Source organism: Protopterus annectens, chromosome 14.part0, assembly GCF_019279795.1.
Source record: "Protopterus annectens isolate FY-2018-M chromosome 14.part0, PAN1.0, whole genome shotgun sequence".
Taxonomy (NCBI): Eukaryota; Metazoa; Chordata; order Ceratodontiformes; family Protopteridae; genus Protopterus; species Protopterus annectens.
In genome coordinates, this window is record NC_056748.1 from 19,880,304 (window position 1) to 19,904,105 (window position 23,802).

Consider the following 23,802-nt stretch of genomic DNA (forward strand, 5'->3'; position numbering starts at 1 on the left):
TCATGTTTTGTTTATTTTAATCACACTTTTGGTAAGTTTTTGGAATACCAGATAGTTATCACAGTTTGTAATGAAATGCTGAGTAGTAATCATGGTTTGCCAGAAATCTTGTTTACTTCTGTTATTCTGTCCCTTTTGTCTATTCTTTACCCTGACAATCTAGCTTCCCCTTTCCTCCTACAGTCCTACAATCCATTTGCTCCCTTTGGGGTGAGAGCAGGGAGTCACAATTAGTGCTGTCATCCATGGCAGGAAATGGGTTTTATCCTTTGTTTATTATGCATCAGAATACATGTACAAACTGTGCACTATAAAAGGAAAGGATGTAAATAATAAAGAAAAAAACGGATACAGAACAAATAAGAAGGAAAGCATGGGCTGCCAAGCAGTGAAGGTGGAACAATGAATCAGAATAGCTTATATTACCATGCTGACAAATATATAAGAAATTTTGTGTAGCATTTTCACCATTCTGCTAAAGGGAAAGTAGTAACAGCGAAGATTTCTAATGCATGTATCTTACAGTCGGAATAGAAGCTAACATGATTCTTAACTTATCTTCTCAATAATAATCAGATAACATGTCAAATAACAGCATTGGTACAGCATCAGGGACTACTATCTTCCAAGCAACATGTATCAGATAAATAGCTTTTTCGATCTTTTATTAGTTGTGGGCTCTCCCACAATCGGGACTATACATTTACAGGTCCATAATTACAATGCCAGCTACACGAATTTTAAGAATATGCAGTTAGGTGCATACAATAAGGTATAAAATGTATGCCACCGATGATGTACATTTTAATTGATGTATCATTACACATTGAAATAGGATTCTCTTCAGTGCCTTCATTTTTTTTTAATTTCAATACTTCAGGAAGATTTCAACCTCATGCCATTTCCCATTTCTTTTTTTCCAGGTAATAATAATATTATATTTAAATTTTTCATTTCCTTATAAAACACAGAAATATTTTGCAGTAATTTAAATTTTAGAATGTATAGTGATATAATAATAAAAGACCCGCTGTGGTGGTGCTGCGGTAGCGTTGTCGCCTCACAGTAAGACGCTGTCCGGTTCGATTCTCAGCTAGAGCGTCTTCTGCATGGAGACATGCGTGAATGGGTGTACCTTCGTTGAAGGTTGTGCGTCAGGCCTGGCAAGCCAGTATGTAAAAATCAACTGCCAATCATTAGCGGACCAGAGTTCCGCTGTGGCGACCCCTAACTGGGAAAAGCCAAAAGACACAAACAATAGTGATATAATAAAAGCATCCTGTTTAGTGCCTATTACATATTCTGGGTTAGGGAATAAATTTAAACCAGCTCACAGCAACAGTATCAAGAATCAAAAATTTAGATATGGGATAAAAAATAGAAAATGTTGTATAGATCTATGGCATAAAGAAGGCTTTATATAAACTTTGTTTAACTGGAAAATGGCATGACAATTTTTCAGAATAGTTAAGTATTTTTTTTTAAATAAGCACCATGTTAAAGTAATATCAGTATCTGAAATAGCTTTTCGTAAGCACACTTTAACATGGTGGTCATGATAATGAATAATCAGAACAGAAGGAACGTCTGGGCATATAAATAATTATGGATATTAAGCACTGATAATCCATGTAAATGAAGAGTAACAGTCAGAAATTGTCACTGCAAATTCACCATTAAATATTTTACCTTAGTGAGCCATTAAGGTGAAGGTGGAGCAAATATATCCTATGCTGAAAGTAATCATAGGAGTCAAATAAACATTTTCATCATAGGTTCATAGATTAGTACTAAGCTAACTGCCCTTTTGAGCCATTTTAAGCTTAGCCAATTATCCCTTGTGAGACTCAAACTCTACACCTTGTGTTTGTAAGGCAAATACCTTAACCATTAGGCCACCCTCCCAACCCTGTTTTGCATTTCCTGGTGATGAAAACTATTTTGCATAACAACCCTCAAATTCGATTTTGTATTTGCTTCAAATAACAGTTATACCTAATTTAATTTGAAACACAGTAGTTTATAGCAAACAGACTCCAAAAATTAAATTGTTAGACAATAGAAATTGCATATTTTGTACTGCATGAGTTTTACAAAACACTAAGCTTGTGACTTGCAATTGCTTATTATAGACTTCATCAACTTTTGAACATTTATCAAAATCTCATAAATTTCTAAGCTTCAGTATTGTAATTGGGGGTTATAATAATTAGATGACTTATATATGCTAATGCGGTTCTTCACTGAGAGTGAATAATAATGAATTCACTGATAATAAAAATAAACTTGCAGAAAGAGAGGCATCCTTTTACATTCCCATAAAAATCTGAAATTTAGATTAATATGTATGCCTGCCTCACACCTGCATAACTCAAGGTTATACCATTGCTCAATATCAGGCTAAATAGACAAAGATCAATGGTTTCATTACCTCGTACAATTCAACTCAGTTAATCATATAAATATTATTCCATTGTTTTCTTATTTCTCCTTTTTTACTATTCACTTAATCTAATATATTTTAACCTTAATCTCTTTCTCCTTATTAATCCAGGTCTCATTCTAAGAACCAAGCTTTCTCATACATCCATTCTTGTCTAGTCTTAGACCCAACTTGAAAATAATATTTGCTTATGCTTTATTCATGGACTATCTTAGTCCACACAATTACTGCCACAATTATTCTAAATCTAAAATGTTGGGCTATTCCATATAGTACTTATCACATGCATAATTATGTCTTGCATTTTTAATATTATCTATAAAGTATGAAATACATATTGCAGTTCTTGTAATTCTCCCATGGATTTAACAATCCTTTGTAACTGCTACAAATTTGTGTGGAGCTTATCTCCAAGGCCACCACTGAAAGGGTTTCTTGCCCAGTTATATATATATATATATATATATATATATATATATATATATATATATATATATATATATATATATATAGTTCAGGAATTTTATCACACTGTAAGGAATGGAACATAAAAATATGTTCCCTATATCAAACGCATTGGCAGCAATTTAATTATGCTTGATAAACAATAATCCTTTCCAGAAGTCTGCTTCAAATGGATGATAAATGCCTTTAATAGTTTATTTGCTTGTAATATTTTGCATTAGGGAAACAATCATACTGGTAAAGTAATAAAAATGTGCTTTAATAATGGATTAATAATTTTAATTACTTCAGCACTGATGGAATAATCCAGATTAAGTATTGATACAGGATAGCAATGTGCTTGATCTAACCTTGTTTTGTCTTCTTTTTTTGTGAATATTAGCTTAACTTCTTCTCTATGGAATCATAAATGGAATATTTGAGTAATGTTAATAAATTAAAAAAATGCAAAAGACAAGGGGACGGATTCATTAAAGCCTACACTAAGTGTACACTGTCAATAAAATTCTTACCAGATTTTTTGTTCTTTCTAGTCACTCAGAAAGATTAAACTAAGTGTACATGTAGTCTACCCTCTGTGATAAAAAAAAGTCTTTCGGCTTTTCCCGGTTAGGGGTCGTCACAGCAGAACACTGGTCTGCTCATGACTGGCAGTGAATTTTTACGTTGCCGAGTTGCCAGCCTGATGCCCGACCTTCAAAGAAGGCACGCCCATTCACGCTCGCACCTACTTGCATGTCTTTAGCATCACTCAACCACAGGGAGGACATGCAGACTCCACACAGAAGGAGCTCCAGCCGAGAATCGAAAGGGAGAACCTCTTGCTGTGAGGCGACAACGCTAACCGCTGCACCACCGTGGCTATGGTTTACCCTCTGTGGTAACCTCTACGAATTCCTGTCAATATGTGAAGCTGCGAGAATATCAGTAGGAAAGCTAAAATTAGGAGGAGGAAGGTATGTGTTGTCTGTTCACTCAGAGCAGTGTAGACTTAGTGCAGGCTTTATTGAATCTGGCCCAAGGAGTTAATTCAGCTACAAGTTCTTGATAGAATTCTTCAACTAGTCTATTAGTATTAGGTTCCTTACCTCATCTTAAAAATGGTATTGTTTCTTTAACATAGTTAAGAATAAACTAGTGAAGTCTTTCATTGTAGGATTTTAAAGAAGGTTTTATTTGGTAACTGGTAAATCTTTTAATTTCTACTCCAAAAATTAATATACAGATTTTTAAAGTAAGATTATTAACTGTTTATAATTTTATCATTAGAAGAATGAAGTGCCTCATCTGTGTCATGAAACTGATAAATAATATTTTTATATTTAATTTTTTCACATTGTAATGCCAGTGATTTGCCTAAGTTCTCAGCAGAAATATAATGACTTCATATTTTGAAGGACATGTTATAGTCCATTTCTTACATACAATGAACTTTTTTCTTCAAGGGTTCTCCTCCATGATGAACTGCATTTTTTATAATCACTTACAAGAAACTCAAATAAGACATACACTGAAGCATTAGCTTGTTTTATTCATTAGTGTAACAATTTATTTCTTTATCAGATACAGTCTTTAAATGCATCACATTTTTTAGTAGTTGATGTTTTAAGTACCGTTATAAAGACTGATCCTTTATGTTCTTTTCAATAATCATTTGAACTGTGCATATTGTAATTATTTGGCATTAATGTATCTTGCATAGTAAAAGTCTAGGTGTGCAGTGCAAATAACATGGTTTCAAATGGAACCAGCTTCAGTATTAAATGAGTTTTAAAAGATATATAGCTGATCAAACAAAATATAGTTAATATGTATAGATGAGTAATATTAATAAAAATATGACTATACTGAATTTCAAATGAAAAGCATGTGTAACATGTACCTTTATTGGCACAGAAAGTTATGAGCCTGGAAAAATGCTTTTTATGATGTTTTGTCTGATATTTCTATATTAGTTAGGGTTGACTTTATTTAAATGATATCACTGAAGAGAAATGAAGAGGTTCTAGGTTTCAGATAGGCAGGCAAACTACAGGAAGACTCATCGTAACAACTAAAAAGCAGCAGATGCCTCCTGTTGCAAATCTTGGTGACTACCTCCTAAAGCACCAAAAACAAAAGCGTACCAGCAGAAGTAATAAAAAAATAAAATAACCAAAACCTACTCTTGTTTCTTCACTGTAACCAAAATTAAAATACACTTGTGATGTTAATCACAATGAAGATTTAATTCAAAATTAAATCTTTGTTGTGATTAGCATCACAAGTATGTTTTATTTTTTGGCGACACTGGAGAATCATGAGTATTTTTAGTTACCTCCTAAGGAAGTCAGATTCCCTAGCTTTTGGTCTAGAGAAGGTTATGAAGAGGAGTCCCCGGGAAACTGCATGTGAAGTAGGAAAGCAGTCTGAAATGTATTCCCACAGCCTGTAAAAAGGGTACGAGTTGCTGCCTGTAAAAGAGAAAATGTTGAAGGAAAAAGACTGGCATCTGTAAGTACAGCTTGTTTTAATGGATGACTTTGAGAAAAACCTTGTAAAGTTAGTATGATGAAAGGATAACAAAATTGTGCTGACTGATTAGAGGCCACGCTGAAAGAGAACAACAGTACATTCTTGACAATTTTTTCTGTTACTTTCTATTTTGTGTTCACCCTTGTAAATATATTTCAACTTAAATCTGAAAAGTAGGTTCTAGAGACTGTCTTTGTTAGTGGAAGCACAATATATTTCTACATTGGTGGAGACTGTTGGTATAAGTATAGTTCTGTTATAAATTGTAAGATTCACAGCTAGATAACTGAAGACAAATGTCCCACCTGAGCTTCTTTTCCTCATCAGATAGAATGCAAACCATCCTAATTCAAATGCTAATTACTGGCTTCTGAACTGACCTGGAATACTCCCTCCTCCCAACTTGTGTGCTAAACTGTATGAGAAGGATAACAAAGGCCTTCTACCCATACAGGGATTTGTTTAGGCACATGTGATCCTTATGGTAGTGAGAAGGCAAGTTGGCAAAGAAATTTTCTGTGGTGCATTTTTTTCGGTGAAGTTAAATACTTGTAAGTGCTAAAATATAATGGTTATGTTCTGTTCAATATGGAAAACATACTTGGGGCCATAGTGAACTACACCTCTTAAGGAAAGGTGTGTAGCCACCAACCAACATCTGTTAGGCCCCCAGTAATAGATATCCAATATACAAAACCAATCAATCACCTCACTGGGAATCCAAAACAACAGTGCATCTTTGAAGAAACTCAAGGCAGAAGAGAATAGGGAGGCTTATTTGCTATGTTATAGAGATATGCAGCTACAGGCAACTGGGATGCAAACTGAGTGGGCCAGGATATATTCCTCATGTCTAACTGTGGACTCAGTAAAGGCATTCATGGATCTTGAAAATGCTGATGCATAAAACTATCATTAAATGAAGCACATTGTGAGACAGAGAAACAATGGCATCAGAACAGAAGCCAGAGTAGCCACTATTTCAGAATAGGTCAAGGAAAACAGATTACAGTGGTTAAATCACATGCAAGACAGCAGAAAATTATTTGGTAAAACAAGACTTCAAAGAGACAGGAAGAAAGTAAGAGACAATGAGGACATGCAGACAGGATTATGGACTGACTGCATGGAGAAAACCTGAGGCAGGTGGGCATGACTGCCAAAGAAGGTAGGAGAATGGTCATGAATCAAGAGAGATGGTGACTGATGCAACAGCTCAACCCTGTGCAAAAATGGGGAAAAGGAGCTGATAATGATGATAATAACATACAGTAACTCTCACAGGTAGATTCTGTATCAGGTAGCAATAAAGGGTTATCAGGGAACAGGAGGCCATTGTTACTCTTCCACAAGGTACCTAGGGCTATCAGGCCGGCAACAGATAAAGTTAGAACAGACCATGGTCGTTGTGATAGAAATTTGGTAAGCAGACACATGCAGCAGAATATATGACAGTAGTAATACTACAGATGGGAAAGTTCAACTAACTACTACAACAAACTAATAGAAATCAGCACAGAAAAGCAGGAGTTAATGCAGAATTGCAGATGTTATACACAGCCAAACAAGTGTACAAGCTATACTCACCACTCAGTCAGTATGTAATCAACATTGCAAGGTGACAACTACAGTGCAACATGGTGACAATCACAGTAAAGTACAGTTGTGTACACTTACCATAAATGTAGATGTTCGAGTGTATTTACTGTTGCAGTCATTACATTTAGGTAATCTGCTGGCAGGTTGCCTTCAGTCGGCCTGATTAACAAAGTCTTGGGTCCTGCATCAGTTGCTGTCCCTTCTTCCATGATGTCAGGTCATCAGGGGTATAAAACATGCAGCCGACGCCATTACATCAGTTTTTCTTGCCCCAGATGTCAGGTGCCCCCCAAAAGGGGAGCAAAATATATATAAATAATTTAAAACAGAGAAATATACCTCCAAACAAAAGCAAATACACCAAAAAGGCTTTTAAGTGTAGTAAAAGAAAGGAGAGGCATAGTAAGAGAAAAAACAGGGGGCTGGAGGGAGGGTAACCAGGACTGCAAAAATGAATACACTCGAACATCTACATTTATGGTAAGTGTACACAACTGCACTATGTTTTTCGTGTTTCACTGTTGCAGTCATTACATTTGGTAGATTCCCAAAGCTAAGGTTGGGTGGATGGATTTATACAGCATTAGGACTGGCTATAAGGCCCTGCAAAACAGCAGTGGCAAAGCCAGCTCTGGATTTAGAGAAAATTGGTAAATGATAGTGCTTGGCGAAAGTATGCACTGAACTCCAGGTAGCAGCTTCTAGTATATCTCTGGTAGGAACACCTCTGAGAAAGGCTGCAGAAGTAGATGCAGCCCTGGTGGAATGAGATCTGATCCCCTGAGGGATAGTTTTTCCATGGTGCTTATAGCAGAAATGAATACAATGGCTTATCCATTTGGAAATGGTTTGCTTTGAAATAGCCTTTCCCTCTGCCCCTGCAGCAAATGCTACCAGCAGTCGTTCAGATCTTCTTCGAGATTTAGTCCTGTCCAAGTAAAATCCAAGTTGTCTGTGTACATCCAATGAATGCAGAATTTGCTCCCCCTTGTTCTGTGGATTGGGAAAGAAAGTTGGCAAATGAATGGACTGATTAACAGCCACACTGGATACCACCTTAGGCATGATGGATGGATTGGTCCTGAGTGACACCCTGTCCACATGAAGATGATGAAGGGCTCCACTGCCATAAGGGCCTGTAATTCAGGAATCCTTCTAGCCGAAGTGACTGCTAATAGGAAGGCTGTTTTCCAGGAAAGAAATTTTAGGTCTGCAGTATCAGTTGGCGCGAAAGGAGGTAGAGTGAGTTTCTCCAATACAAAGTTAAGGTCTCAGGCAGGGGTTGGAGCTCTCCTGGGTGGTCTCAAGTTTTTGGCCCCTCTTAGATACTGCTTTAGCAGAGGATGAGAGAAGGGGGGGTCTGTGTTGTAATGAGCTGAAATGGCTGAGGCATGGATTTTTATGGAAGAAAAAGACAGGCCCTTGTGAAGCATCTCAGTTAAGTATTGTAAAATCTGAGGTAAATTGGGCACTGCTGTACTCATCCCTTGAGATTGATTCCAGGCACAGAATATTTTCCATTTGTCAGCATAAGATTTTCTAGTACTAGGTCTTCTCACCTCCAAAATGACATCCATCACAGGTTTGCTGAGGGATGCTAAGGGGGAATTTAAGTGATTTGCCAAGCTGCAAGATTCAATGTTTGGAGCTGATGGTGCAGAATTTGGTTGTTCTGCTGAGACAGTAAGGGAGATGTCTGAGGCAGGTGCCATGGAGCAATTTGTGACAGACTGCGTAGGAGTGGGTACCAGTGTTGGCGAAGCCAGTCTGGAGCAATCAAAATCATTTTTGGTTTGTCCTGTTTGAATTTTAGTAGAACTTTGGAGAGCAGAGGCAGAGGGGGAAAGGCATAGACTGATAGGTTTTCCCAGATGAAGGACAGAGCATCCACTTTCCAGGCTTTTTTGTGAGGAGCTCTTGCGCAAAATTTGTCCAACTGGTAGTTCTGGGGTGAGGTAAAAAGATCTATGTCTGGGCTCCCCCAATTGTGTGTCAACATTTTGAAAATCCGTGGTTCCTGTTTCCATTTGTGTGGGTCCATGAGATTTCTGCTTAGTTCATCTGCCAAAATATTCAGGTTTCCTAGGAGGAATTGAGTTTGTAGTTGTACTTGATAGCTCAAGGCCGTGTTCCACAATGCCATGGCTAGTCTGCAGAGGGGGTAGGAATGTGTACCCCCTTGCTTGTTTATGTACCACATAACTGCGGTGTTGTCCGTCTTTACCTTTAGTTGTCCTGGATGAATGTAATCCTTGAATGCTGTCAGTGCATTCTGTACAGCTAGCATTTCTTTTTGATTGACACGAAGGTGCACTTGATTTGGGCTCCATTTGCCTTGAATGCACTTCCCTGCCAGATGAGCCCCCCCCATGAATAGTCTGATGAATCTGTAGTTAGGGTTTGGGTGGCAGGGGGTGGTGTGAATGGCAGTCCCTTGTTTTGGTGGCAGGCCTCTGCCCACCATAGGAACTCTAGTTGTAGGCAAGGTATGATAGGAATCATTGTTTCCAGGCTGTGACAATGTTGACTCCATAAACTTTTTAAGTACCACTGAAGTTTCCTCATATGCAGTCTTGCATATGGAATTAGAAGAATGCAGGAGGCCATGAACCCCAAGGCTTGCAGTATTTGTCTTGCAGATAGCAGGGTTTTTGTGGCCACCTGTTTAAAGTAAGTCACCAATTGAATTTGTTTTTCTGGCATAAGGAAAGCCATCTGGGCAGTTGAATTCAAGCTTGCACCCAGGAATGTAATTTTTTGTGAGGGTACTAGTTGTGATTTCTTTTCGTTTATGCTGTACCCTAGACAAGTTAGAACCCTTTTTACAAATGCCAGATATTTTAGAAGAGTGGACTTGCTTTCTGCCTGAATTAGACAATCGTCCAGGTATGGATATATTTGAATATTTCTTTGCCTGCAAAATGCAATTTCTGGAGCCAGGCACTTTGTAAATACCCTGGGTGCAGTAGACAAGCCAAAGGGCAGTGCATAGAACTGATAATGCAAGTAGCCTGCTTTGAAGCGTAGGTATCTTCTGCAAGATTCCCTGACTGGGATATGCAGGTAAGCCTCTTTTAAATCTAGAGTTGCCAACCAGGCATCTTTGCCTAGCATAGGAAGTAACTGGTGAAGAGTCAGCATCTTGAATTTTGGAATGTCCAGAAAGGTGTTTAGAGTAGACTGATTCTGAACTGGACACCATGATTTGTCTTTTCTGGGTACCAGAAAAAGTCTGGAATAGAAACCTTGTCCCTTTTCCTCATCTGGTACTAGCTGAATAGCCCCCATGTTTAGGAGGGAAAGAACTTGTTTCTAAGTCTCTGCTCACTGATTTGGGGGCAGGTCCGGCCATCCATTTGGAGTTGGCAACGTGTGGAACTGAAACCTGTATCCCTGGGACACTGTATTTAAAACCCATTTGTCCTGGGTTATAAGTTGCCATTTTTTTGCATGAAGAGCCAGTTTTCCCCCAAAAGGGGCAGCTAATAGGTAAGTGCTTGGTAATTTTAAAGGAAAGTCATTGAGACTGTTTACCATAGGGAGGTGTCTTGTCATTTCCAGATTTGGTAGTGGAGGCACCCCATTGCTTAGTTCTGAAAGACCCTTGGGACTGAAACCTGGTGCTTTTGGAATGTCTGGGTTTGGCTTGTGTGGCTCTGGAAGGAATTGGAAAGGACCAGTTCTTAATAGGCCAGTGCCTACTAAATCTTGGAGGTTGTACTTGTAAGAAATCTTTCACAGTTTGCATAGATTTAGCTTTATCTTCCATCTTTTTTAAAACTTCTTCAGCCTTATTGCCAAACAGATGGTCCTGCTGCAAAGGAGCATCCAACAATTTTGCTTTAACATGATCAGGCAGAGATTGCTCCTTAAGCCAAGCATGCCTTCTTAGCACAGACCCAGTAACAGCAGGCCTGCAAGAGGCCTCCAAAGAATCAAAACCACATTGCAAAGTATGTTTTCCAACTTGTTCAGCTGAATGCAATAAATCCTGTAAGTCCTTATTTTCCACACAGTCAGAAATCAACATCATTTTCTGTTTAAGCAGTCCCATGATATGCTGTTGATATTTTAGCATATGGAATTGACAGTTTAAAGTCCTGATTGCCAAGGTTGCAAAAGTATAAACCTTTTTACCCCATCTATCCAGTGCCCTGGAGTCTCTATCAGAAGGGGTAGGATTTTTAGCAGTAGAAGCCTTAATGCCCTTGGGCCCCTGAGAAATGGTTTCAGGGTCCGCAACACGATTTTTGAAAAGGAATTTGTGGGAGTCAGGAACCCTGTAGTATCTGTCTGACTTACAAGGAGCCGGAGGCAGGGAATCAGGGGCCATACTGGATTCTGAAAACACATCATCAACAATGTCTAGTACAGGAGGTATAGCCAAAGGCCTATGCTGAGGAAGAAGAAGGAGATCCCTAAGCCTCTTTTTGGATTCAGAAAATTCCTGACTTTCCCAGTGGAAATGCTCCCTTAAGGTATGTAAAGTTTCACCAAAAGAAAAATCATCAGGGGGAGAAGCAGAAGGAATAGAAGCCTCTGCATCAGAGTCCTCATAAGTAGGTATGGACAAATCCTGTTCATTAGAAGAGTCGGAAGAAACAGAGTCCTGTTCAGAAGATTCATATTCAAGGTCAGCCCTAGGCCTCTTAGAAGGGGGGGGGTTGACTGCCCCTGATTAGAGTAATTAAATCTTCAACCATTTTGATCATTTGTTTTTTAGGCATAGGGGCCTGCACATGTGGCCTGGGCATCAGTTTCTTAAACATAGATTGAGATTTTGGCCTTAAAATTGAAGTTGGTGTCGGTTTAATATCCAAATCTGTAGGCCTGACTACACCCTCAGAAGCCGGTGCCTGCACAACAGCTCCGGACCCATCCAAGGTAGAGACATCCGTGGGTTCCATAGGTGAAGTAGCTTGCGGCATACCAGACTCCGAATGGGTCTCAGTAGAGGCCAACGAATCAGAAGTAGTGGGTATCAGTGGCTGCGAAAGCACCTCAATGAGTACCGGCGAACTGGCGACTGGCTTAGGAGAAGCATTGTCAGCAGTTTTGGACCTCAACAGCCTGTCTCTGTCTTTTTCTTTGTGTTTTTTCAGTATTCCGGTAGTTGGATGGCTAACCGACATCATTTTTGGATAATTAAACCAAGAACTGAAATATTTAGAAGCAAAAATGTACCAACAACAGATAGTGCGCTGATTAAATAAAGCACAAAACCGACAGCAAGGTACGTCGTGGTCAGGGCCTAGGCAAGGAATACAGTACAAATGAAAATCCTTAAGAGGTATTTGCTTCCCACAAGTAATACAATTATTAACTTTTACTGACATCGGTAAGGAGCAAGAAAAAGTTTCCCCAACGGGGTACTTAGCTTTTAGTTGAAGACTTTGGTTCTGAAACTCAAAAATGGAAATTTCAGGAGTCGGCCAGCCGGCACTTGCGAACTGCTTCTGCTTTGGGCACCGCACGGCAAGAAAGACTGATGTAATGGCATCGGCTGCATGTTTTATACCCCTGACGACTTGACGTCATGGAAGAAGGGGCAGCAACCAATGCAGGACCCAAGACTTTGTTAATCAGGCCGACTGAGGGCAACCTGCCAGCAGATTACTCAAATGTAATGACTGCAACAGTGAAACATGAAGAACATCATGGTACAGCATACAGCAAACAGACAAAACTAGTCTGCTATTAGCTTAGCAAGGTACAAATAAAAATCAGTACCACAGAGGCAGTCACTGTAAATAGCCAAAACTAGTGTAGTATCAGCTTAACAAGGTAAAAATCAGCCAAAGACGAGCATTCTGTGTAGTAATGTGAGAGTTGAACAATAGTGCTAATTCCATAATTCAAACAACTGAAGTTCACCCTGCATATGAGCAGTGAAGATTTCAATGATGCCAGCAAGAGAAGTGAAGCTAATAAGTTAATAAGTACACAGCAATTTATCCAACAGTGTAATAAGGAAACAGTCCTAACATGGAGAATGCCCTGTAAAGTGCAACAGCCATAAGAACTATAAGTGGATAATTTGTACTGTATATAAATAAGGTAATGGTACCAAAACTGTATGATGCAAATTTATAGGTGTAACAAAATTTGATAAAAACTGCACTAAATATGAACTGATATTCTTTTTAAGTGAAACCAGTCAAATGTACACCAGACAACAACAATCAGAAAAATCTGTGATGACACAACCCAGAAAAACAACTGTAGACAATGAATTTGGTATGTCAACAATTGCAGATCTGTTAAATAAGTACAATAATCTAGTCTATAAGTATTTAAGTCTTTTGACTTCTTCCATTAGGAGTCACCACAGCGGATCACCGCTCTCCAGATTTATTGGCAGTGGACTTTTTATGGTGTTGAATTGCCAGCCCTGCACCCAACCTTCATAGAAGGCGTGCACACACACACACACACACACACACACACACACACACACACACACACACACACACACACACACACACACACACACCTACTGCATGTCTTTAACACTCATTCGACTACAGGGAGGACATACAGACTTCGCACAGAAGATGCCCTCCTGCTGAGACTCAAACTGGAAAACCTCTTACTGTGGGACAACAACATTAACTGCTGCACCACCATAGCCATCCTCTGTAAATGTTTAAGTAAAGCTTAGTAATTTAGACTGCAGTTAGAATGGAGTTGCACATTACTTTGTAGTTGCAAGATTATAGGAAAGGAATGCACAAAGTGGGAAGAATGTGCAAATGAACATGCCACCTATTGTCTACTGTGGAGTATATTATTGCATGTAGCACACCTAGCTTAACCCTAAATAAAAAGGTATATATATATATATATATATATATATATATATATATATATATATATATATATATATATATGGATCACATTCACATTGCCAAAAGTACAGTTGCCGAGACCATAACTCCAAATTTACACTTCTCCAAAATGGCACTTTAGTGAAAGGGAAAAGAGTTAAACCACATTAACTAATTTTTTCTAATTTTTGCATAGGAGCAAGCCCCCCTGTGCCCCCCACAGCCCTGCTAATTATATATACTAACTCTGAGATCCCACTACAGTGACAACAGTTTATTTGTTCATACATACTGCAGTGCGATCGCAAAGTACCATTTCGGAGAAGTGTAAATTCGGAGTTATGATCTAGACAAAATGTAGTTCGGAGAACTGTACTTTCAGCAATGTGAATGGGAACTATTTATATATATATATATATATATATATATATATATATATATATATATAGTTTTATGTAAGTTGAACTAACAGATACCTATCAAATAGTTGAAAGGAGAAATTGTCAAACTTCATATGGTCGAACCCATATCACTGACAATTCAGTCCAATGAAAAAAACAAAACAAAGACAACACTGGCATATACCACAAAAACTGCTTTTGCAAGGAGGTAAACCTGCCTGCACACTCCACACCCCCTGCTAATTACATATACCAACTCCAATCTTGCACTACAGTGGGGAAAAGGACAAATTTCCTCGTGTGTGTGTGTGTGTGTGTGTGTGTGTGTGTGTGTGTGTGTCTGTCTGTCTCTATACATATATGCACACACACACACACACACACACACACACACACACACATATGTATATATATATAAATATGTGTGTGTGTTTGTGTGTATGTGTGTGTGTGTGTGTGTGTGTGTGTGTGTGTGTGTGTGTGTGTGTGTGTGTGTGTGTGTGTGTGTGTCTAAGTCAAACATTCATAGCTTTCACACAGATTCAAATACACATGAAATTGAATCACTGATTCAAAAAAAAAATAAAAACCAAAATCAATGTTTTGTGTAGGGAGGTAAGCACCCTGCACCACCCATGTGGTGGGGGCTCTGCCACCACACCCTCTGCTAATTATATATGCCAACTCCGCGATCACAATATAGTGAGGAAATGTTATATTCCTGATTCCCACTGTAATGTGATCTCAAGCATACAAACTGCAGCAACATTTGAAAAGGTCATTCTTGAACAGTGCAGTTGCTCCTTCAAGCACTCAAACACTTCAGTTTTCGAGCACTTGAATAAAATCCATGTAGGTGTGTATGTGTGTGTGTGTGTGTGTGTGTGTGTGTGGACACACACACACACACACACACACACACACACACACACACACACACACATATTTTATAACTATTGCTCTCTCTCTCTCTCTCTCTATATATATATATATATATATATATATATATAGGTCTACTTCTTACCAAATTTACACTTCTCTGAATCATAAATTGATGACATGGCTTCACTGAAAATACGTTAAACCAAAACCACAGACTACCGAACTTCTTTCCATGGGAAATGAACCACTTGGTCACCAGGGAAAATAAGTCAACAGAAAAAAAATTAAACCCATCCAAGTGTGGGGCTTTGCCCCTTACACCCTCCCCCCTAACTAAATATACCAATTCCGAGATTCTACTACATTGGCAAAAAGGGCAAAGTTCACCCTGGTGGCCAAGTGGTTCATTTCCCAGGGAAAGAAATTCGGTAGTCTGTGCTGTCAGTTTAATGGAGTTTCAGTGAAGCTGTGTCATCAATTTACAATTCTGAGTAGTGTAAATTCAGTAAGAAGAAGTACAGCCATCTCTCTCTCTCTCTCTATATATATATATATATATATATATATATATATATATATATATATATATATATATATATATATATAGAGAGAGAGAGAGATATATACATATATATATATATATATATATATATATATATATATATATATATATATACATATATACATATATAGATATATAACAGCAAACCAGCCCCTCAGAAGAGTAAAAAATGAATGAAACAGTCCCAGATGACCACAAACGGATGGATACTGGCTCTAGAAAGTCAAAAAATACTTGTTTTAAAATCGCAGCTGCTACGATGATCTTCGTGCAATAACCCAAAGTACAGATAAGTACTGAACAATGCGAGGCTTAGGAATAGTAAATCCAAATGCAAAATGTAGATAAAATAGGTTTAATAAGATAGTACGTATCATATAGCTACCAGCCAGATTATGCTATGGCTTTCGCCATAGCATAATCTGGCTGAGTGTGGGCGGCTGAGCTACTTGGACACATAGGATGTTACGTATTATGGTACTATCGAGAGATGTGATTTTGCAGCTATTTAACAGCACCTGCATTTCTAACATGTAACGTCTGAGGAAGCTATTGTTAATAGTGAAAGCGCTTACGTTATTCTTGTCTTATTAAACCTATTTTATCTACATTTTGCATTTGGATTTACTATTCCTAAGCCTCGCATTGTTCAGTACTTATCTGTACTTTGGGTTATTGCACGAAGATCATCGTAGCAGCTGCGATTTTAAAATAAGTATTTTTTGACTTTCTAGAGCCAGTATCCATCCGTTTGTGGTCATCTGGGACTGTTTCATTCATATATATATATATATTTTTTTTTATATACCAAATCCGAGGTCACAGCATGTCAAGAAAAGAAGAAATAACTGGGATACCATAACTTTGACAATACAAGAAGAGACCCAGGACTTGCATTCTAATGAACACATAAAAGTGTGTCAGTCATTAGTGTTTCAACAACAAGCCTGACACTCATTATGATTTAAGTAACTTTGGTTTACATAAAACGTTCAAAAGCTCACCACTGACACCCTCCATGGTATGCCTTTTATCTAGAATTGTTTTCATGTACAGATAAGAATGTCATCCAGTAAGATAATGTCAGCATTGCTAAGGTTGACACATTAATGTCAACAAATAAATATTAACACAGTTGTGTGCATGCACTGAAGTTATTCTTCAGACCATGCAAATCTTAAAGCAGGGTTTTTACAGGGGAGTAAGTCCTCTGCACTCGCCTCCCCTCTAATTATTTACTCCAGTTCCTAAGCCATGCAACCACATGGAAGAGGGCATATTCCCTAACCCTGGGGACTGTGAGAGCTCACACAACAGTTTACCATCTTGTGTTGTCAACCAAAGTGTGTGTGTGTGTGTGTGTGTGTGTGTGTGTGTGTGTGTGTGTGTGTGTGTGTGTGTTTTGTGTGTCCATATGCACTATTAAAATGGAATTATTTATAATTTCAAAATTGAAACCACAGTAAAAGAAGTACACTTAAAATACAGTAGAATCATGCAAGAACTTATAACAGTAAATTTCCTATTGATCACTGTTGCAGTATTCCAAACTGTTGGCCAAATACCCTGGACATCCTGCTGGGATACCAAAGTCAAAAACTTCCATAGAGACATATGTCTGATGTATGACCTAAGCTACCAGCATAATGGCACATATGAAAACGTATGAGAGTAAACCCTCAAAGTATCTCCAAGCCAGTAAGCCAGTAAAGGCCTGACAAGCAAGATAAAATGGTCAGGGGAGAGGCAGAAAGACAGCAGTCTCCCTTCATCCATGCAGAAAAGAAGGAAAAGTATAAGAAAGAGGAAAGGTAAGGTGGGAAAGAATACTGCAACGATGATCAGTGGGGCATTTAATGTTACTTAAGTGCTTACACAACTATATTATGTCCTTCCTTGGATCACTGTTGCAGTATTCCAAACTGCTGGTTATTCATAAAGCTTCAGAAGCATAAAGAGTGGTTGCATGAGATATACAAAAACTGTCCAGTAACCCACAGAGGGCTGACTTGGCAAAAGCAAATCTGAATTTAGTAACAGTATCCACTCTGTAATGTTTGGTAAAGGTATGCACAGAAGACCAAGTAGCTGCTTCTATGATGGTTCTAGAGTCAATCCCATTGTAAAAGGCTCCATTTCCATTTGAGGCCAGTGTTTTAGTAGAGTGTGTCTATATGGAGCAGCTAAGGATTTACCATGTTGAGTGTAGTAAAAAGAAGACCCTCCCTTTATTTCCTCTGAACAAAACTGTAATGCCAGCTATACACCAAAGTTCCAGAGAAATGGTACAGTAGTCTCAGTTCAGTTTACACACAGAGCACAGCTGTCCATGCTGGGACCCCTCCCTGCAGCTGACTATCAGCTGGCAAAAGCTCGTCTCCTGTCTTTATGCACAAGGTCTACCGGCCCTACCTTAGCCCCTCACAGGCTTAACCCAACCCACATCCAAGGCTGGTGAGGAGATTGAAGAGACTAGTAAAGCATCATACTACTGACAGGGAGTCAGCCTGAACTCCCTCCCACTTCCTCCCACTTGCAAGTTCTGCAATTGCTGCCTAAAGGAGGTGTGTGCCTCCTTCAGCACGTGGAACTTTCTGATAAGGTACCTGCTAAAACTAGTCAATACCTCTGCAGACACATGAAGTAGGTACAAAAAATATTTTGCAAATCTAGAAAATATAATTTATATGCAGTGATTGGCAATTGTAGTTGGGAGAAGAATGTCAGTTGGGAACAAATTATTCAGCTCTCAATAATGTTAACCTTTGTGTTGCTACAAGCCTAACTATTTTAATAACAAAATGATAAAAAAATGAGTAGTTTGTAGTTATTTTTTTACTTAATTAGAATATTTAATTTAGTATTTTATTAGTTCTTAAGATAAAGCAGCCTATTTCATGTTGTGACAAAGTGATCCAAAGCTGTGATTTGTTTTTAGGTATTTTTTACTTCATTTGAATATTCTAGATTTGCAAAAGATTTTTTGTACCTACTTCATGTGTATGCAGAGGTATTGACTAGTTTTAGCAGGCACCTTATCAGAAAATTCAAAAGACTGTTCCAAGAAGATATCTTGACATGTGGAAGAACAAGGTGACACACATGGATTTAGAAACTTCGAACAACAATTCTTAATAAAAGGCACAACACCTTTCTTTAGCTGTACTAGGCTTCAAATTCTTGCAAGGAAAATGAGGTCTTAGATTTTCATCTCAAATATTTAAAAAAATGGTCTTTGTTCACAAACAACATAAAAGATAAATGGATAGAACTGAGGGTCACATATCAACATCCTACCTTCACGCCTCCAGATTCATAAGTATAGTGCACTCTTGCATAAATCTAGTACGCACATTATGTCTAGTGCCCACATCATATAATTATCAGGATCAAAGTGATAACAAATAATAACAGGAAGAAAGGCTGCATTTATGACATGAGCATTGGTGTACAGTATATAAATACTTCCAATGAGTGGACGAAATTCAATGTTCCAAGGATCAGAAACCCCAAAACTGCATTCTCCAAAATAAATAGATTAAAAAGCATTCTGAAGTGGGAGACAAGGCCCCTACCCAACCTCTGAACTTTACACATGGAAATGTGTGCATATCAAAGAAGAGGCAAATTCTCCCAAAAAGGGCATCACTGCTGGCAAAACTCATTGATAGGGATTTCCTATGGATGTACTTTGATCCTCAGCAGATTGAACTTTGAGGAAATTAAGCTTGAGAGTTCAGTGTTCATCCACCCATAGCTTACCCTATACAAATGTATACTGTTGATACCAGTGTTGCAGCAGACCAGCCACATTTCCTGCCATGTCTGCTCACTGCTCCACAGTCATGGCAGGGAGTGATTTACAAAATGTTATCCTTTGTTGCCATGTCTGTCAGGCAAGATATATTAACATATTATGCTAATATCGAGAGACATTCAGGTAACTGCTCCCATTGGCTATAGCACTGCTGCATCACTGTTGGGAATGGGGGGTGGAGGGTGAAAGGGGGCTTGCCCCGCTTGCAAAAATGAAGGAAGAAAAATACTTGCAGTCTTTTACATATTTGACGTGTCCATTTCACCTGTAAATTACTGAGGCTACACCCACTTCTGCTTTGACCAGCATATGAGATATGTTTCTAGTACAAAGCCATAGTGCAGTAATACAGTACACTGGTTGAACTTAGAGTTCATATGAATTCTGGCTACTCTCCATCATTAAAGAAGAGAAAATTAATGCAGTGTCATTATCAGTTTCAATTTTTATTGGATCACAAATATGACTACCTCTGTTTAGAATTCATTGCAGTTGTAGCAACAGTTCTACAAATGTAATATTATGAAAAAATGTGGTTTCAGTAATGCTCCTTTAAGTTCATAAAGAATTATGGAAAGTGTCACTTCTGGGACATTGTGATTGCAGTTTAGGGTGAGTTGTTTTATAATATAAGCATATCGGAAGGTTTTTATTTTGTCTTTTATAAGAAGATAGCTTGTTGGATTGGTCAGAGACATCCGTAGTGCACTTTTTGTTTATGTGAGATTTGGATTTTTAAATTTTCAGTCTTATGCAGTTTCATTAAAGTCATCTTGGCATTGTCGGACTCATTCTCATGGGCTTTCACTCATTTGAAGTAGACCTGTATATATATATATGGTTCTACCTGACTTCGTCGACAGCGCAGAAGACCACATCGAAACTGGAGCTCCAGAAGATCGAAGCGAAGAGAAGACCGTATCGAAATCGCGGTGGCAGAACATCGACAATGCAGAAGACCGACACGACGGATGACAACACCAACGCCGAGGGATGCCGATGGGGAAAAGGCTGTGTGAGTATGCGGTAGTGACGGACGCTAGGGGTGTGTGGTGGTGGTGTGTGGAGATTGACGGTCTGTGGGGATAGGGGTGGGTTAAGTGAGTTAGGTTAGGAGCCGTAGGGGTGTTAAGGAGTTAGCTAGGTTAGGAGCCGGGAGGGGGTTAAGAGTTAGTTTTTAGGGGGCAGGGAGGTGGGGTGTGGCGTTAGGGAGTTAGGGTTAGGGGAGGCGGGGAGTTAGGTTAGGGTTAGGAGGGTAGTGTGCTTGCAGTGACGGACCTTAGGTTAGGTAAGGTTTAGTGTGGGCTTGTAAGGATTTTGGTGTGCTTGTGTTGTGTGTGTGGTTTGTGGAATGGGGATGTGTTTTGTTTTAATAATTGTTATTGTGGTGTGTGCAGTGTATGGGGTTTCGTGTTTGTGTAGGTTATTTCGTTATGTGTGGTTTCGTGTTTATGGACTGTCGAATATGTGGTGTCGGTGATGTGGTTGTCGGTGTTGTGTGGTTTCGACTATGTCAGGTAGAACCATATATATATATATATATATATATATATATATATATATATATATATAGTCTGCTGTTATTACTCCGCTGTTTAAGCTGAGCAGCACATGCACTATACCAGTTACCAGTACACGGTTCAGATCCCACAGTTTATGTGCTGAAGCCTGCCCATATTCAGCTATTGTAGTGTCTGTGAATCATGGAAAAACCTGAGGTTAAGTAATTTGCATACCTATTCCATGCACAGAATACTATGGTTGCTCAAAGAAATTAATCCACATTCAAGGACTTACCCTATCGTGTAGCAGTGCATATGATTTGCAAAGGGCTTTGATACAAACATCAAATGACGGGCACAGTGCTTATGAATGAGCATTAAGTTTATCAGATTATTTCATGACAAGGAAATGTGGTTGAATTGAAAAACCTGGAATTAGCACTTCTATTTATTATGAATGTGTACAGCCCAGGAGTCATTTGATTGTGTTTTTAGGAGCAGGGCAAGATGGAGAATAAGGATATGTTCATTTACAGCTGGCTGCTACATGGACTAGTCTATATAGGATATCATTAGTGTTTTACTACTTGTATTATACCTGGAACAAAAACAAGGAAACGCAACATTCATCTGACAGTTCTTAATGAAGGAAATAGCACTGCAGACACAAGGAAGCATAACTCTAATAAACTGTAAGGACGTTACAGTCTAGCATTCCCAAACACATTACAAGGAACCATAAAAAGACAATAATTATTGACTTACTGCACTTTCTTAAACAGTGACCCGATTAGCAGGTGAAATGTCCAGAAGTACACTATTTATTACTTGTCCTCTGCCAAGGTAACGTGTTTCCTTTATTGTTATAAGTTTAAGTATTGCTTACCCATAGGGATTTGGATCTGGGCCAGCATGAGGGTGCCCACTAACAGACCACCTAGAAATGATTGATACTTCTGCAAATATCCAATGCGTGAGAAACATCAAGCTGCCAAAAGCAGAAGCTGACACCGTCCAGTTAAATGCAGAAATCTTTGTTTTCACTGTATCACAAGGTGTTTGATCTCTTTGCAGTTGTGTTTCATCATCTACAAAAATAAAAAGCAATAATTTAAATAATAGACTAAAATATTGTTTTATCACTATCTGCCATCTTACTTATGTATAAATATCCTTTTCTGCCTTCTCTTACTTGCCCACCAACAAGTCCTAAGTTACTCATGCAGAACATGGACTTCACTGGCCACAATGTCTTTAAGTGACAAGTGGATGCAGTGATTCAAAAGGAGCAGAATCATGAGAGGATGGTCACTGTTGGGTATCACTTCCATGTAGATACTAAATTTGCACTATAGAAAGAAAAGAAAAGAAAAGAAAAGGGAACAATGTTAATCAGATCTGTGATTTTTTTCTAAGAAACCAAATATAGTTTTACTGTGCCAGCCACTTTTGACCCACCTACCCCTAGAAAGAGGAAGGATGAATATAAGATGCTGAGTTCTTTTCCTCGATTACTTATACTATGATTCCTGGACCTGCATCAGCTCGATGGGCAATCAACATGAAAACAAATCATGCATGCATTTAACATATGAGTAACAGACATGAATTACTCCATGCAACTGCTAAATAAACTTAACAGTACTTAATTTTAGTTAAGTATCTGTCAATTTTTATATATATGAAGAACTAACTATAAGAATAACTTCTATTCTCTTTTAGCTTTTCTGCTGAATTTCATTAAGTTGATAAATCCCACTAATCCCGTGAATCCTTTTTTTTCAGGAGTAACATGAACAGAAAAGTTCTCCACAGCAATAAATATTTCATTTCACTTTATTTACTATGCCTATACTTGTAAAACCATCGCAGAGCAATAACATTTTATAGAAGCAACTACAAGCTGTACTAAAATTACAACATGAAAGTTGCATCTCCAGTGGTATAGAGGATAAAAGCCTTGACTATAACCCAGATGACTTGGGTTCATTTAGCTTCTCGAGCAACTGATGGAGTGGCAGTGAGGGATGGGCATGCCCATTCTAGGGGGAGGGTGGTATATGGGTGTATCTAGACAATGATCCCTGATGGAGGCTAGGGATATTGCCGGAGGAGGGGTGGCCAAGAGGGAACAGTAGGGCCTGGCCGAGCTGCTGAGGAGACAGGATGATACACTGCAGAGCTCACACTGCATGTCCACAGGACTGTACCATGCTGCCACAAAGGGGAGGAGGGAGTAACATGGTAGGCCAAAGTATAACCCCTCTTGAACAGAAAATTAGATGTGCCAAGCACTATTGCCTGCAATCCACAACCATTCCCTGTGATTAACAGAAAAAGTCCAGGTGGCATGGAGTAGCTGGCTGACCCAGCACAGATGAAGCACAAGGGATAGGATGGTAATAATGAAGGAAGGGTGGGAGGAAAATGCAAAAATATTATGACATGAAAATCAAAAATGATGAACATCAAACTTATCAAAGAATAATGGTAAACATATTCTCAATTTAAGACCACACATGCAGCACAATAGAATAGTAATACATATGTCCATTACTTAAATATGATGTGTATATTTTTTCTGATGAATAATACAGAAGGCAAAGAAACCCTATACCCAACAGCTGGCCTTGTAGTAATAGCATAATATAAAACAATAAATAACCTGAAAATTTAATTATGTAACTGTCACAATAAATAAATAACCACAAATTACTATATTTAATTTAACTGTGTAATAAGCACAAACGCAGTATTGAAGCAAACCAGGTTAGTAATCATTACTATAAC

General features: G+C 38.5%; 1 protein-coding gene across 1 annotated transcript in view; it reads right to left on the minus strand.

Moving 5' to 3' along the window:
- The window catches only part of CWH43 (cell wall biogenesis 43 C-terminal homolog), a 676,650-nt gene that overhangs the window by 433,995 nt on the left and 218,853 nt on the right, over positions 1-23,802 (minus strand). Inside the window, exon 6 of the mRNA XM_044056345.1 lies at positions 21,899-22,044. Coding sequence (XP_043912280.1) covers positions 21,899-22,044 — 146 coding nt within the window. The remainder of the gene's footprint in view (positions 1-21,898; positions 22,045-23,802) is intronic.